The sequence below is a fragment of the Aulonocara sp. 'chitande type north' Nkhata Bay genome, linkage group LG8, assembly GCF_057382095.1.
Source record: "Aulonocara sp. 'chitande type north' Nkhata Bay isolate Kocher_YH1m ecotype deep benthic linkage group LG8, A_spYH_male_GT1.1, whole genome shotgun sequence".
Taxonomy (NCBI): Eukaryota; Metazoa; Chordata; class Actinopteri; order Cichliformes; family Cichlidae; genus Aulonocara; species Aulonocara sp. 'chitande type north' Nkhata Bay.
This window is the reverse complement of record NC_141351.1, coordinates 22,144,815-22,161,945: the sequence shown is the minus strand read 5'-3', so window position 1 is coordinate 22,161,945 and position 17,131 is coordinate 22,144,815. Positions and strand designations below refer to the sequence as shown.

The 17,131-nt window shown below is 38.2% G+C and overlaps 1 protein-coding gene across 2 annotated transcripts in view; it reads right to left on the bottom strand.

Moving 5' to 3' along the window:
* The window catches only part of wnt3 (wingless-type MMTV integration site family, member 3), a 74,339-nt gene extending 58,154 nt beyond the window's left edge, over positions 1 to 16,185 (bottom strand). The window contains exons 1-2 of one of the 2 annotated variants that reach the window (XM_086304293.1): positions 16,083 to 16,185; positions 14,241 to 14,334 (exon numbers count right to left, since the gene is read on the bottom strand). In XM_086304293.1, coding sequence (XP_086160419.1) covers positions 14,241 to 14,278 — 38 coding nt within the window. In that variant the 5' untranslated portion in view covers positions 14,279 to 14,334; positions 16,083 to 16,185. Of the gene's footprint in view, positions 1 to 14,240; positions 14,335 to 15,821 lie in introns of both variants that reach the window. The other variant, XM_086304292.1, reaches the window with a different exon arrangement.
* Between the last annotated feature and the right edge of the window lie 946 nt (positions 16,186 to 17,131).

Sequence of the window (17,131 nt, the reverse complement as noted above, 5' to 3'; positions counted from 1 at the left end):
ACTTCTGAAACTTTTAATACAGTTGTAAGCAACAACACTGCCAAAACACTGAAGACTAAATATAATGGTCTTCTCTACTACCCTACAGAGAAGTACAACCTGGCTTTGCCCAAAACGGAAAACTCTGGTGTGTGATTAGGCAAGAAGGGAGCACATCAGCCAGCTTAATTAACAGATAACTGCAGAAGATCAGTCTCGGCATCAGCAGAGCAACTCTTGAATGCAAGCCTGCGAGGCAGAGTTTCAAAGAAAAGGTCTTTAAGAGACTGGCAAATAAGAAGGAAAATATTAAGTTGAGCAAAAGAATAAATAATAGATGACCCGTGGAGATGTTCCATTAAAAATCATAAATGATAGCTGATTCTATTCAATCTGATGCAATATTTGGCTGATTTTTTTCAAGAAAAACCACATTTCCAACATTAGTTCATAAAAGACTAAGAAGTGTGCATGAGTGAGGGAGAAAGAGGGAAAAGAAATACTGATTGCGTGTCACGTATGTGAGTTGCAGACAAAGTCAGCAGTGGTACATGATGTGTGACAGTGTCAGCAACGGGTCCAAACACTGGTGACCCTCTTGTCTCTTTTTGAAATGGCTGGCAAGATTATTGTAACCCTGAAGTGATTTGTCAATTCTTTGGAGTCCTTTATCGAGGTAAAATGGTAACGATTTGCTGCTTCTACTGTGTAGCTTTTTTCTTCTATTTGAAACAGCTGCTCAAACCAAACCAGCAATTTGAAAATGTGACCCAAAGAAAATGCAACATTTTCACCTAACTATAAATGTCCAGAAATTGTAGTTTAGCTGCCAGTAAGGCTGCCACGGAGTGTGTAATGTTCAGTCGTGTGCTCTTTTTAATGCTCCACTTCCTCTGGACCTTTGCCTTCAGTATGTTCTGTACACATTGCTTAATGTGCAGTTTCCCCGAGGAACATATACAACATGTTGAGCAATGTAATCTGACTGAGGTGACGGTGACTGTGGTTGTACGGCAAATACATCCTGCAGCTTAATGGTACCGAGATGTCTGTTGGCAGAATTCAGTCATATAACCCAAACGACATGCATTAAGTGTACTGTAGTCAGTTATTTAATTGACAGCTCCACATGCAATAGTTTACTTTTCATAGAGGATTCTAAAAGACACAGAGACAATTTTGTGAATACCCTGTGCTGCTTTGAAGAAGCTGTGACAACCTGAAACAATGGGTGTAATTAGCATTACAGGCTTTATGGGAAGTTCTGCGCAAAACTTGCAAGACACTAAAGTCAGGAAATGTGAGCTTTTGCCCCTTTTTTCATTTGTCTTGTGATAGTCCCAAAACATAATGGAAGTGCAGGACTTAATTGCTGGAATATCCTTTAAATCAAATGGTAATCACCAGGATATTAAATGTTAATGAAACTAATCATTAGTTGCAATTTTCTCTTTACGTCCCATTCCCCTTGTGCTCTGTGCAGCACCTTTTATCTATTTCGGTCGTTCTCCATACAGTTCTTTTTCTGTCATCCTGCTATTTTACTCCTGTGCTGTTTTTTTTTTTTTTTTTTTATGTGCCACTGTATTTTTCATTGTTCATATTAAAAGCTTTTAACCTAAAGCACCCAGACTAACAGATATAGACTCTGGCAGCTTAGTGGAGCCAAGCTGACACGCCTTAAGCTGCGCGTGTGTGTTCCAAATGGTTGACCATGTGTTAAGGAAACTATGCTTTTGTACAAATATCTGAAAGTCTGCATGGGTGTGCTTTTATGTCAGGCAGGCAGCGTGTCTGGATGGGGTAAATGTGTGCTACATTGGAAAACCTACACTATGACATAACCTGTATACACAGAAAACATCAAACCACATAAGTCATGCTCGTGTTCAAAAGCATGACATTGTTCTTTAAAACGTGTCCGTGAGCATAGCCTTCAGCATGCACCAATACATCTGAAATGTTTATAGGTGTGGAGTTGTAACTGCGCCACCCATGGGCATCATCCTTCACTTTTTTTTTAGCTTAATCTTTGTGCTTAGATTGCCAGCATGTTGGGTTTATTTGAGCCAGAAGTGACATTTCCATTAGAAGAGACTGCTTAGTTGGGCTTCAGTCATATGGCCTGGAAAGCCATCTGCAATCAAAAGGGAGAAAAGAGTATTCCCCAACTGGTTGTAAATGGTTGCTTGAGGTTGCTGGGAGTCACAAGCATAGTGCTACACCAAAAATCCACCCCGCAGCAGCTTTGTGTTTTAAAATCTCAGATCTGGTGTGAAACTGTAAAAAGTGCAAACACAAATCAAAAAACATTTTACCTTTGCAAAAGTTGCATGTTTTGAAACATGTTGGCTGCAGTGGCAACCTTTTATTTTGAAGGCAAATTTCCTGATTAGCATCACATTTTTTCAGGATTCACTATAATTCAGAGGTGTTAACAATCAAGTTAGCATATTAGAGGGTCAAATCAGCCAAGCCTTCTGCTGGATCATCTCAGAGCATAAAAATATGGTGGAAAATTTGATTATTATTTATTACTGTCAAATTGTAGCTTTATATATCAAATACTTTTCAGGCTGGGGGTTTTCTTTTTCAAATTTTTTTTTTTTTTTTTTTTGAATGAGCCCATGCAAACTTCGAGCGGCCCTGGTAATCTGCTAGCAACCAAAGCAATGACAAGTAGGTTTTTCAGTGTATCACCATTTTGTGATACACTGATATCACCTGGCAATGGCCAGCAACCTCTAAGGTGCACTTGCCAACCAGTCTGGGCATACGGTTTTCCCTGGTGACTGGTGGTGGCCAGATTGTTGCTGACAGGCCTGTAGACCTACATGACTGAGACCTTATGTTTAACCAGCAAACCCGGTTAGCAAGATGCATCCACAAACCATATGGGTGTAATGCACACAGACAGATGTCTTTTCATTGGAAGCAGAGTAATATGGATGTTGGATGTTGGCTGTACCAACAGCAGGCCATAATATTTTTGAGACAAAGCCATCCAGAACTACAGACACATTAAAGAAGCTTAGTGATCCAAATAAGCAGAAATGACCTCTACCTAGTAAAGCTTTGTGTCAGCACACCTGTGAATTAAACCAGTCATACCCCTGTTGTAAGCTTTGCCAAATCCTACGTGGTGAGTTATGAAATGTAGGGAAATTATCTGTTTGTGCTGGGATGTCATAATGTTATTTTAATGGGTATTTTAAGACTGGGAAGGTTCAAACTAAAGATGTCTTTAAGCTGTATTTGCAGCCTGCAACATTGCCGTAAACATTAGCTAAGTGTTTCTCCCTTCGCCAGCATCCTCCTTTCTGCCTAGTCTACAGTACCTGTGGTGATTTCTCTCTAATTCAGTATATTTTAACTGCCTGCTTTGTTATGCTCCCTGCTGAATTTTCACTCTACTTCACATGCAGCTCACAGCACCATAGATTTAGTGGCACCTGTGGCACTGGCTTCACAGTGAGTATTTCTGACTGAAGTTAGATGTAAGGTTATTTTAGACCACCTGCCAAGCAGTCCATTACCTTGGTTTCATCACAACTCATGGCTACTTTTTTTTTTCCTCCCCCAAAACGGTGCTTTTGTAAATCCCCATTTTGATACTTTCCATTTGTGTTTCCTCTCCAGCAGTTTCCTGTTTCATTGTGTCTGACCTTTTCACCTGTTCATGGCTTTTTTTCTCTCATCTGTTCCTTATTTTATTGGGCCAGTTCTTACCTGTGCTTTAGATTTTTTTTTGATGTTTTTGGACCTTGCCTCTTTGACAAAGAGCTGCATCCATGTAGAATTGTGCAAAAGTCTTGAACACCTCATTTCTTTCAATTATTCGTCCAAGGACTTGTCCTATTAAACGATAACAGACTGCTCTGATTATGATTATTGCTGTGGCTGTAACCTTGGCTGTGCTTTGGTTGTGATGATTATGGCTGTGACACATTTCAATCGATCTGGTGCTATTGCAGCCATTGTATGTGCAGTGATTTGACATGATTGTGCTGGCAGTGCTTTGATGACTACAGTGTTTAAAGCACAGCTGCTGTAAACGTATCATAGCTTCAACCACAGATGTAGATGCACTGTTTTAACCCCCTGGGTGGCTGTATACTGCTGCAGCTTGGCTCTTTGAAAGGTGTAATAAGCAATAAAATTTGCAAGGGAACATAAAACCTTGTCCAAGGTAACATAAAACTACAAAAGTAGTACTTACAAAGAAACCTCTTGAAACCTGGCACTGTTGTCCTAAACCTTGACAGAATTGTGCAAATAGACAGTTCTGGCTTTTAGAAGTTGAAATTTGTATGCAGCCATCCAGCCTTTCTTTCCCAAGTGGACTTTTACAGATGTTTGGCTGAATACTGGAAGTACAGTGAATTCAATATCATGCTGTGTGCTCTTCTTTGACGTAATATTAATTGGTTCCTGGAAGAGGAAACTGTATTTGCGTAAAGTATAAGTGGTCACCCAAACTGATTTACTTTGTGGCTTTTTGTTTTGATTGCTGTCCACCATTTTCTCTTTTATGTTGTATTTCTTGAATCTGGTCCATCTTTTGGTTCAAGTTTTAGTTGTGCCAGTTTTTTCCTGCCTGTGTTCTGGACTACCTCTTCCTGATCAGGTAATCCTCAGGTGCCATATTTTTTGATTTTCCTTGTAGTCAAGCTATCCAGCCATTTCTTATTTAGCTTTTTATAATGTATGACCTCTTAAAAGAGGTGAGATTGGACCTCTTGGACGTAACGTTTTCAGTGGGAGAAACGTTCTGTCACTTGTCCAAGTGACATCTTCAGTCTCAGCTGACTGCAGGTTTCCCCAACCTTATAAACAATACATTTGCACATTAACTGAACCCAGCTGACTGAATGAGCAATGGGCTGTGAGGTCAGTTCAATTAATACAATGAATGAGAGCCACAGACCTTTGCATGTGAGTTTCTTGTTTTTGTTTTTTTTCCTCTTTTTTCCTGTGGTTTATGTTTGTCAGTGAATTGACAGTGGCTGTGCTGGTTTTGGACCTTGCACTGATTTTGTCTTGTCTGATATTTGTCTGCCTGTTTTATTTGCCCCGCTGACTGCGTTCATGTGTATCAATGTAAGCTGGTAGTTTAGAATTCACTTATAATTTTAACTTGTCTCCTGTATTATTGAGTCATTTTGCTGTCTGACATTATGTAGCTTATCTACATTCCAGTAATTGTCAAATATCCAATTATTATCTTTTCATATATTTGTCTATTATCTTTCAGTAATAAAGAAGGTTAAAAATAAATAAAAAATAATGACTTTTTTTACTATAAGGCTCCAGTTTTGTGTTGTGTGTAAATCAATAAACCTTGAAAGGGAACCTGTGGAAAGATCGTTAATTTTTACCTGGAATTGCTGAGTTTTTTTTTTTTTTTACTCTGTAACACTTGGTCTGCTTTCAGAAATACGTGACCATGAAATGTTAGTTTGTTGGCCTAGGCTGTCTCCATGGCGACTTTGCAAGTCTCCCAGGGTGGACAAGTCCCCTGCTGTCTGGACCTTTTTGTTAGCTCTCTTCTCCATCACCAGTGATTCGAAAGACAAGGTTTATGGTCAAAAACACTGGCTAGATGTAACCTGATGGCCAAGGGGATGGGGCTGTAATAAATGTTTTAATAGTTCAGGTTTTTTTTTTGGTTTTTTTTTAAATTTATAAATAATTGTGTAAGAAAAAAAAAATCAACTCTGTATCCCAGATCTGTTTGACTGAGTGGCACAACAAGCCAAAGCAGTGCATGTGAACTGAGAGCTGCAACACAAAAAATAAAATTAAAAAATATTAAAGTTACATAAATGCCATTTTAGTTGATTTACATAATTGTCACTTTTAACTGAAAATAGGATTATTACTTCTAATAATATTGCACCCTCAGAAAGACATGACTCCATTCTCCTTGTGGCAACTTTATTCTCCTCAGTTCAGGTTCGGAGTTTACAGGCAGCATATCATCAGCAAACTCTACAGAGGGTTGTGCGGTTGTGCGGTCAGCTGAGCGCACCATCCGCTCCGAGCTCCCTGACCTGCACTCAATCTACAGCAGGCGGTGCTGGACCAAGGCCAGGAAGATCGTGAAGGACCTCAGCCATCCCAACAACAGACTGTTCTCTCTGTTGAGGTCAGGAAAGCGATTCCGCTCCCTGAAGACCAACACAGAGACTGAGGAGGAGCTTCTTCCCGCAGGCGATACGGTCTCTCAATCACACCACCACACAGTACTGACCCACACATACAGTTCTTACACACACACTGGACTTTCTGGACTTTGTTTTTGCACAACACTGGTCACTATATTCTTCATTTCCAGTTAATACTTGTACAGCTGCTGTTATTGTGTATATATTTATTTATATTTAGATTTCTTCATACATTCTTATATAGTTCTATATTGTGTATTGTGTATTTTGTTGTACAGTTATTTTATTTTCAACTTTAATTTATATATTTTATCTTATTCTTCCCAGTTAAATTTACCCTTCATTCTAATTTGTGTTGTACAGTTATTTCATTTTTAACCTTAATTTATATTTTATTCCTTCCTAGTTAAATTTACCCTTTTTAATTTTTCATATTTATTTCCTATCTTATTCATAGCCTTTTCCTTTTTTGTTTTCTTTAGGTCACGAGCAGTTGTCCAAGCATTTCACTACATATCGTACTGTGTATGACTGTGTACGTGACAAATAAAATTTGAATTTGAATTTGAAATAATGTTCTCACGTCTCACACACTGTTTTTCTTTCTGCGCTTACTGATGACATCACACGTCTGTACTCTGACCTCCTGGAACTAATGAACTACAAAAATTAACTGAAACTACAATAATCAACTGGAAATAAGTCCAAAAATAAAACGCCATTAAGTATAATCTTTAGAGAGTTTGCCAACGATTCAGAAAATGTAAGTTTTATAACTACTTTTGGTCGCAACAATAACAATGCCCAGGCTGCAGTACTTGTGGTCAATGTTAAATGTGCTCAGATATGGTTAGAAATGTATTAAGAGTGGTATATGGCTTGCAGTCACCCTGCTGTATACATTAACGAACTAATTAATTATAATAGCTGACACATGCATTCAGAATTTAAATAACTGCTGCCCTAATGAGAATTTATGAAGCTCATTTGAATGTCAAATTTCAGCACAAACACTTTGTTACTGTTCCATTTGTTCTAATTGAAGCAGCTCCAGAGAACACACTTCTCTGTGTTTTCCAAATCATTTATGATGGGACGAACTGTTTGTGCTCGCAGATTACTTTCAGACATGGTAATAACAGTCCTTACTAGACTACAGTACATTGCAAAAGACTTTAGCCACCACTCATTTCTTGGATTGAAACAGGGAAGCAAAAACATAGTTTGTATAATTCTAGTGAGCTTGAAAATCTGCATTTAGCATGACGTCCTTTATACTGAACTTTCTTCTCCAAGCTTTAATGTAAATTTATTTATTTATTTTTTTTTAAGTGGTCTTCAGGAACAGTCCTCCAGGCTCCTTGAAGGACATTCAAAGCTCTTCTTTGGATGTTGGCTGCCTTTTGTTTTTAACCTTTCTAAATTTTCCCTTTATCATTAACTTATTTGTCTAATGATTCAGTGACTTAATGATCTTCAAATTTAAAGAAACAGGTTTACATTTTTGGATATTGGTAGAAACAATAAAAACCAGAAAAAAAAGCTTAAAGGACGCCTCATTGTTGTTAATAAACATTTTAAGCGTGTGTGTGTGTGTGTGTGTGTGTGTGTGTGTGTGTGTGTGTGTGTAACCAATGTCCTGCTGGAAAAATGGTGCTTTTTGAAAAGGTGGTGCATAGTGGATTAAAATCTGTGTTCATAATTCCATCAATTTTCAAATCACAATTTATTTCTATAGCACATAATACAACAAAGTTGACCAACGTGCTTCACAGTTGGTCAGAGCAATAGCACAAGACAGTTAGAATAAAACAGTTAAAAGGAGGGCAATGAACAATATGGGTAAACAGCATAACTAGCCACGAAGTTATCAACTAGTTTGATTCAAAAGCCGGTCAAGAGCCGGATCACCTCTGGACTTCAGACGTGATCAGGAGCATCTGATTGGAAGATCTTAGTGCTCTATTAGGATTATACAAATAGAGGAGTTCAGATAGATAGCTGGGAGCCAAATTGTTTCGAATTTTAAAGGTAAGGAAGAGAATTTTGAAATTGATAACGATATTCGACAGGGAGCCAATGTAGGTTGGTTAAAACTGGTGTGATGTGATCATAATTTCTAGTACCAGTTAAGAGACACACAGCTGCGTTTTGAACTAACCCGAGCTGGTGAAGAGAAGAATATGGGAGGCCCAAGTCAACAGTTAGGGTTTTTAATAATCTTCTAAGTAATGCTGTGATGCATTCAGTAAAAGTTGGATACAGGGACCAATAGTGGGCAAAGCTTCCTTAAGAAGAAGAGAGGGAAGGGAATTTTGACAAGATCTTGAACAACGCTGGCTGAAATACAGCCTTAAACCATAATAGAGCCTCTACTGCGTTTTCGATTGCTGTAGAAACTCACTGAGCCACACATTTCACATTTGGGTCATCCACTGATTTTCAGTTCATTTCATGTACACTTTGGCAAACCTCAGCCTTTTCTCCCCATTTCCCATCCACGAGAATGGCTTCTTAACAGCCACCTTTCCACTGAGATCATTTCTAATGAGGCTTCAGTGAACAGTAGATGGATCAGCTGAAGGGTGAGACGCATCTCTCAGGTCCTGTGTCGGGTTTTGGCTGTCTTGAGCCGCCCTTTGCTGGATTTTTTTTTTCCTATTTCTTAAACGCATTACTTTCAGATGCTATTCATCTGCTGCTACTAACAAAGCACCTAAAGAAACACTGGTCTGTTGCTAAGTTGTCTTTTATGTGTAGAGACAACACTGGCTCATCTCTTGAGCTAGGTCTCTTTTATGTTTGAATGATTCATAAGTCAGTGTTAAGTGGCTTAACGAACAAACACAAAAACGCTCCTCTGAAAATGATCTGGTACAAGGACCATAAAAGACGTAATGCCTGAGGAAAAAACTGAAAGACCTCCAGAAAACCTGGAGAAGTGTTGCTCAAGACCACTTAAAAAATGCAAGAACGTCTGGCTCCTTGGAAACAAAATATAAAGAAATCAGGAGTGGCTCAAGACTTTCCACACCTCCTGTATATAATTTGGAGTTAAAGCTCTGTTCCACTAAGGTACAGCCTCAAAATAGATAACATTTTAAAAAAACAAAACAAAACACCTGAACTGTTTGTATTCTTGTTATTACAAGTTTTGTATCTGATTGGGGAAGATTATCATCTATACAGGAAATTAAATCTGCCACTGTGATGAATTGCAGCACAGAGATATCACCGAAAATGATCCAACAATTTACTCTTAGATAATATACTACATTAGAACAGCAAACATAATGAGAACATGAAACCAAAACATGCTAATCCCCTCTCAGAGAACGATGCATTTCAACAATTTTTGCACGAATAGGAAGAGCCTCTAATAATCAAACCCCAGAGCTTACATCAAGGTCATAAGAAAAGAATTTTTCCACAAGAAAATTTAAAAAAAAGTCTGGGAGAAAGCCAGCTGTGTCTTCAGATGGATTCAGAGTGAAGCTCTTTGAAGGGGTTTGCATTTTTAAAGATGTTCTCAATCACAAGGCTTCTGAACCCATCACAAGGTTTTAGTTTGCAGCTGTATAAAATATTATCCCAGAAGAGTTAGCCAGCTGAGTTTCACAAGAAAATTTCCTCTCAAGTTAAAGAGGGAGAGGGCAGGACAGTGCAGAGCAGTATATGAAAATATACACACACACCAGTTGATGGCAGGCTCCTCCTCTTTTAAGGAGATTGCATTTCTCATTCCCTTTTCTGTCGCTGTCCTCATGTGTCTCTGCCTGGCCTTTTCCTCCAGCTGCTGCTTTGATATTAGCTTCATGAAATCTGTGTGAACACCACAAACGCAGCTAATCTGCCTCATTCAGATGGTCGCTCAGTCTCTTCTCATCTTCTCGAGTTTTCTCAGTCTTTAATCCTCCCACCGTCAACACAATACAAGGGCTGTCAGTTGTCGCTCTTTTATTTCTTCTCTCCCTTTTTTTTTTAATAACATAAAGCAAGTTGGATGAAAGGATCGAGTGTTTTCCATCACTGTATGCAGACTCCTGACTGTGCGGCTTTGCTAAGGTTTCCTCCAGGTGTCCTGGGAGTGAGGTTCATTGATTAGTCCTCTACTCATCCATTTTTGTTACAGTCAGATGAGGCATTATATTATAAGGAATCAATACAATGAGTGTGTCATGGAAAAATGCAAAATTGAGCAGCAACAAATGAGTGATGATAAAAACGTCATTTTAACTACAGCAATTACTCTGCTTAGCCTGAGGACACTGGTTCTCTAATGGTTAATACTCTTCTTTCTATTAATTTTAATGCCAGCCTTTTCTTGTATATTACATAGTTGTATACATTTTTCATTTTGACATTAATAATTAGATGGGCTGGGGAAATTGGTGAATATTTTGAACATTGAATGTCTGAATGGATTTTCCGTTTCTTTTTAGACAACTCGGTCATGGAAAAGCTTTTAAAGTTCTTGATTGGCTTCAACCAGCATTTAATTTTGTATGTTAATTTTTAAAATAAGCTTTTGTTTTAGAAAAAATAAAGGTAATATTGTTTTAGGACACCTATATTTCTGTACTGCTATCTGATATGTTGGTACAGTTAAACATTTTACACCGATTGATCACCCAAATATTTATTAATAGTATTTTTGCACTTTAACTGATGCAGATGTGTCAAATCATGTATTTCACTACTTAAACTCGCCATTTTGAATACATGAATGATTTAAATGATTTGAGATGGCACTATCAGTAGTCACACACTATCAAAGTAGCTACATACCTAGTAGGTGAATGGTTAGTTATCCTGGTTTGCATTGCATTCTTCACAGTTGCAGTACTGCTTAGTGAGTAGTAGCAACTGTGGCAACCTGTTAGCGATCATAGCAATAAACAAAGAATATGCATTTTTCTCTAGTGACCACTGGTTATCAGGGGATCACTGACTGGGGCTTTATCAACTATACAACAGCTTTGAGCACCCAATGGCGTCCTGTGCATTGCTACTCATATTTTCCCCTAGAGACTGATGTTTCTCAGGTGGTCACCAACCAGTCTGAAGGCTTATGTGGCTGGGATTTTAGTCTTCTTAATTAGAAAAAATTACTAACACAATAAGTACTGATGAATTATGCACAAACCAAAAAACAGAGTGAAAATGTAATTGTTGGCCAGTAAAGTGTCCAGTTTTTTTTCTATAAAAATTTCTTGGTATTTCAGTAAATAGAAAAATTCAATGTAGATTTATTTTGGAGGTTTGTGTGACTGAGTCAAGCATGTTGTCTTTAACTATATTACATGTCTTGATTACTTTAATCTTAATTCAAGCAAATCATGTTTGGAGCCACGGTATTGATTTAGTAGTAAACATAATAAATCTGGTATTAGCGCATCCTTTTTTCCAGTGTTTAGATAAGAAACTCCTGCCTGATCAATATTTTTCTCAGCTGTGCCAAAATTGAAAACTGATGTCTTTGATTGGTTTCTTTCAATTTTGAGCACTAGATTGGACAATGAATAGGATGCCTCAGACCTTATTTGGTTATTGAGCCCAGGTTTGGAGTCTATTTTCCCCTGCTGAAGTAGACACAATGAAGTGAAACCCAGGCAGGCTTTATTTAATACAGTGGAGCAGATGGAGCATGTACTGTAGGAGGTTTTTTGGACTACGGATGATTGGTCTTCTTAATGCATACAATTGATTGCCCCTCATGAACACAAGGCAATAGATCACATATTTTTATTGATTTTATAAATCTAATTATATTTATGAGGAGTATCTCCAGATTTTCTATTTGCTTCTTAGACAATGACTTAGTTGAAATTAAAGCTCTCTGAGACTCTGTGACTCTACACACACTTAAGTTAAAGGCTTGAAAAGACCATTTGTTGCTTGGGAACCCACCTTACAGACAGTACATACAAATGTTGCCCAAGATTCAAAGATTTCTCATTAAAACGAATTGCATGCTCAGTGATCAGAGCCAATACTTCCAGAAAAGACCTCATCAGTCAAGAGAGATGAGTTATTTTCCTTCTAATATACTCAGTGAGTCTGTATGCTGTACTGCAACAAGTCCAGCAAAATGATAGTACAGCACCTTGAAAGCTAGACGATCTATCAGGCCAATTCTTAACATCAGTGTTTTATTGAAGTAATTATAAAGATAAATATAATAAGAAAAAGGAACTAGATGATGCTGATGAATGCTAGAATGATTCAGTTATATAATACAACCATTCAGTAGTTACAGCACTCTTGTTTGAGGAGCTTGTAATGGTAAAAATGACATAAAGCACATCCGTTATAATCAATGGCTGAAGATCACTTTTCTCTCAGACTTCAGGCGTACTCGTGCTTCATGGAGTTTTTAAAAGTGGAATGAGAGGCAGCGCCTTCAGCCATCAGGCCACTCTCGCAGTTTGGATTCGGGGAAACAAACACCTCAACTTTTAAGATTGATTTACTTTCTGCTAAAGTAGGTGTTAGAAACATGGGCAGTTTTTAACATGTATTTAGTAATTCAGTAAACAAAGTATAAAGCAATGTAAACATAAAGAGGTTTACAGGTAGGTCAGAGCAGGACGAGACATTCCTCAAGGTATTAACAGGTCAAACTGTAGTATAAACTGTTATAAATCAGATGTTACTTTTTATGTGCTCATTTTGACTGTAGTGTTACTGTCTGTTTAGACTTACTGATGGCCACAAATGGACAGTGTGTATAATATAAGTGAAATAGAATATGAAAGGCTTTAAAGTGTAAATAATTTACTCTTGGAATTGTGTTTATGTGATTGTCTCACCACCACCATTTGCTCATCAGTGAAATAGTGCGACACGATTAGTGTCACTTGTCACGTTTTCCTTCACACAGCATGTTTCATTTATCTGAATTATAAAAACAGTTGTGTTTATAGACTGTACAGTACTTTGCTAAAGTCTGAAAATGAGCGATATTTCTCCAGACCTTTTGAACGTTTTCAATAAGCCTCAGATTTGGTTGCAGACCTGATACATGATGCGTCTGGCTTTTCAATTGATGGGTGAGGTTGTTGGTTTGATATTTGGCTGCTCCAGTTTCCAGTCTGCATACCTAAGTATCCTTGGGCAAGAATGGGCAAGGCATTCACTGGAGCATGAATTTGTGTGAAGAAAGCACTCTACAAAAAATGGGAGAAATCGGTGTAGATAAGGCAAATATAAAGTGTTTTAAGTGCTCAAATAGAGTATAAAAGCATTATGTATCCACCAGTCCATTTGCCATTTAATTTCCACAGTAAATTAATTAGGAATCTGCTCACTGAGATCCTAAATAAAGACCCCAAAGTTGTTGTTGTGGGTTTTTTGTTTGTTTGTTTGTTTTTTAACATTTCCTTTGCAGCTAAAAGATTGATGCCCTGCTGGGTTTTTGAAACAATCCAGGTTTAAGGCACTACCATACTGGCTTCTCCTTTCAGGCCCAGAGTCTACAACTGTCTTTGGACGCCTCTAGAGATTGTGTATTAGTCAGGTGGATGTATGGCACTATTTTTGCTGACACAACGCTTTACATAAATGTTCAGCGAGCCCTGTGTCGTCATCATCAACAGCAGCACTGAAGTTGTTTCTAGACATCTTCATTCTGGTTGGATAAACACTGAGAAATAAAACTTGATAGATACCATTTAATGGGGATTTGGTATACAGTATGTTGGGATGTGAATTAAAAAAAAATGTGGCTCATTTTTTTTTGCTCTTGCACTGTCTGATGCAGCACTACAGTTCTGTATGTTGCTTTTTATGGTAGCAATCTAATGAAAAGCTCATTTACACCTATATCTCAGCAAAATACTTATAATTAGCTGATTTACCATTCAGATGCAGCTAGTGTCAATTACTCAGGACTTAACCCTCTGTAGCAACTCGTCAGTTACTAAGATAAAAGACGTAATCGATTATTCATGTGTTAATTAGGTGAAGCTACACCTTTTAGTTTTGATGCTCTCTAGCTCTTGGCTGACACCTGATCATGCACCCACCTGTCTCATTAAAACATATCAAACACTGCCTGAAATGTGTCCTCGTGTGCTCTGTATTATCTGGCACCTGATACTGAAGCAGAGTTGACCTTTTCCTGCTGCCATATGCTGCACTGTGATGTGACGCCAAGCTCTCCTACATGTCCAAGGTTCCCACTACACTGAAGGACACAGAATGAAGAACATGTATAAATTACAGCAAATTTTTAAAGAAGACAGAATACCAGTGGCACGATAATACAATTGTCTGGTAAATTTTAAAACCTAGTTTATATAAGTACAGCTGTGAAAGAGGGTTTCTACCAGACTCTGTCATGGCTGTAGGATACAAACGCAGGACTCAAACATGGGAAGTTAACTGAAAACGGAATCTTTATTACTGGACATAATTCTGCATTTATACAGAAAACAAAGAACTAGAAATAAAAAGTAAGCAACTAGGAAACTAAGGAACTAAGCTGGGAAACGGAGGACTAGGATACTACTAAGAGTTCGGAAGAAACACATAGCAAAGAGGGTGTACGACGAGACAATTGACAGAGGAAAACACAGGGCTTAAATACACAAGGAGTAACGAGGGAATGGGAAACACAGCTGGAAATAATCTGACATAACAAGACTGGGAGGAAGCAAAACTGAATCCACTGAACACAGGACAAGGAACTATCAAAATAAAACGGGAAACAGGAGACAGGTATGGAGACGTGGACTTGACAAGGAGACACGACAGACTGGGGGGAGACAGGAGATGAACGAACACAGAGACAAGGCTGACTCGACAAGAAAGGACGAGCACAGGATGACCCAGAGAACACACGGAGACAGAGATTGAAACAGGCCGAAATAAACACGAAGAGAGAACGAAGATCACTGAGAACTAAAGAAAAACAAAACCATGAACAACAATAATTAAAAGATATAATTCCAGGGTCTGAAACACAAATACTGGGTCACAAACGCAGTACCATGACAGACTCTTTGCAGTCCTGTAAAAAACTAACTATACCACATGTTTCAGGAGCTTGTAAAACCACCTTTATCAGCAATAACTTGAAATAACGGTTTTCTGTATGACTTTAACAGTTTCACACATCACTGAGGAGGAATTTTAGCAAACTCTTCCTTAAAAACATTGCTTGAGTTTATTGAGGTTTGCAGGATTTTGTTTTGCAGAGCTCTCGTAATGTCCTACCACAGCATTTCAAGAGGTCTAAACTTTGTCTGTACTTTTGCAACACCTTAATTCTTTTCTTTTTATTATTATATTTTAATTATATTTAATTCCTATGGGAGGAGCACTTAGTTTTACATAAAGGAAGGAAAAATTCTTTTTTGCTCGACTGTATATCTAATAAAAAAGGCTTTAGCATAAAATGACATCTTTTATCTTATTAAGACTCATGTATGTTTAAAAACAAAGCAGCACATGACAAAATAAAAGCTTCAGCTATAAGCGTCACTTAACATTATTAAATTATAATGATATTAATTAACCTGAGGTAATAGGGAACCAAAATTCCCTTCACTGTTACGTTACGTTACTCGATGAGAGTAACGTATTCTGAATACTTTGGATTACTTAATATATTATCATGCTGTTTACAACTACGTGAATGTACTATTGCTGTGATTTATTACTGTTACTCACCGCGGCTCTGAACCGTAGTAAAGGGACCTCTGACTAATACGGCGGGGTCCCTGTCGGCTCGTAGCCGAAAAATAGCTTTACTTTGTTGTCTGGGTCAAGTTTGCTAGCGAGAGACAGAGAGAGGCGTTGAAAGACTGCTCCAACGGAACTTATTGTTTCGGAGGAAAACACGAACACGGTGTACAGTCGAGTCTTAATAGCTTATTACAACTGGGCTCGTCAGGCTCTCTTCTTGGCTGCAGTGGTTATTATTATATTTACATGCTTCCAGCTCCCGTTTCTGCTCGATGACAACTCGTACTTTTCCTTTTTCTCCCTCCCTCGCTCACAGACACATAACGGGTATGGCAGTCCATTCTCCCTGCAGCACGGACTACACTGCCCATGATGCTACATTCTTTAGAGCTATACCTGTAGCATTCTGCCTATTAGCTTAGCACAACAACAAAAAGGCGCTCTCTCACCCAGGAAACACACAGTCGCAGAGAGAGCGTTACCCTGTAACCATGGCAACCGTAACGCTGCCGCCTGCAACAACAGAACGTAGCTGTCAAACAAAACCCAAACAGTCCTGACCCGCGACAATATGAAACAGGAAAGTACCGCCGTGTAATCCATTTATTCCAACAAAGTAACTGTATTCTAAATACCACCTTTTTAAACGGTAACTGTAACGGAATACAGTTACTCATATTTTGTATTTTAAATACGTAACGGCGGTACATGTATTCCGTTACTCCCCAACACTGCTTATCTGTTATATATATGGATCTTATTTTTGTTTATTTCCAGTTTTCTAACTCTGATAACTGGTTAGGTCACCAGTAACAGTTGCTATCAAGCCTTTGTTAACTGACAATTAGTCTTTTACAGCATTGTGGAGGAATTTTGATCCACTCTTCTTTGCAGAATTATTTTTATTCTGCCACATTGAAGCATGAACCATGTTTTTAAGGTCATGCCACAGCAATCAATCGGATCCGTTCAGGACTTACTAAGCCACTCTAGTCTACTCAAGTCTTCATATTGTTTTTCTTAAGCCATGCAGAGGTGGAGTTGGTGTGTTTGGAGTGTTTTGGATCATTGTCCTGCTGCAGAATCCAAAAATCAACTATATTGGCTTCCCAATATAGAATTGAATTCAAAATCCTGCTCCTCACAAGCAATCAGAGATGGGCAGACGCGTTACTGTAATCCGATTAGTTTTTTCAAGTAACGAGTAAAGTAAGGGATTACTATTGCAAAAAAGGTAATTAGATTACTCTTACTTTCCTGTAAGCACGCTGCGTTACTGCATTACTAAAACCGTG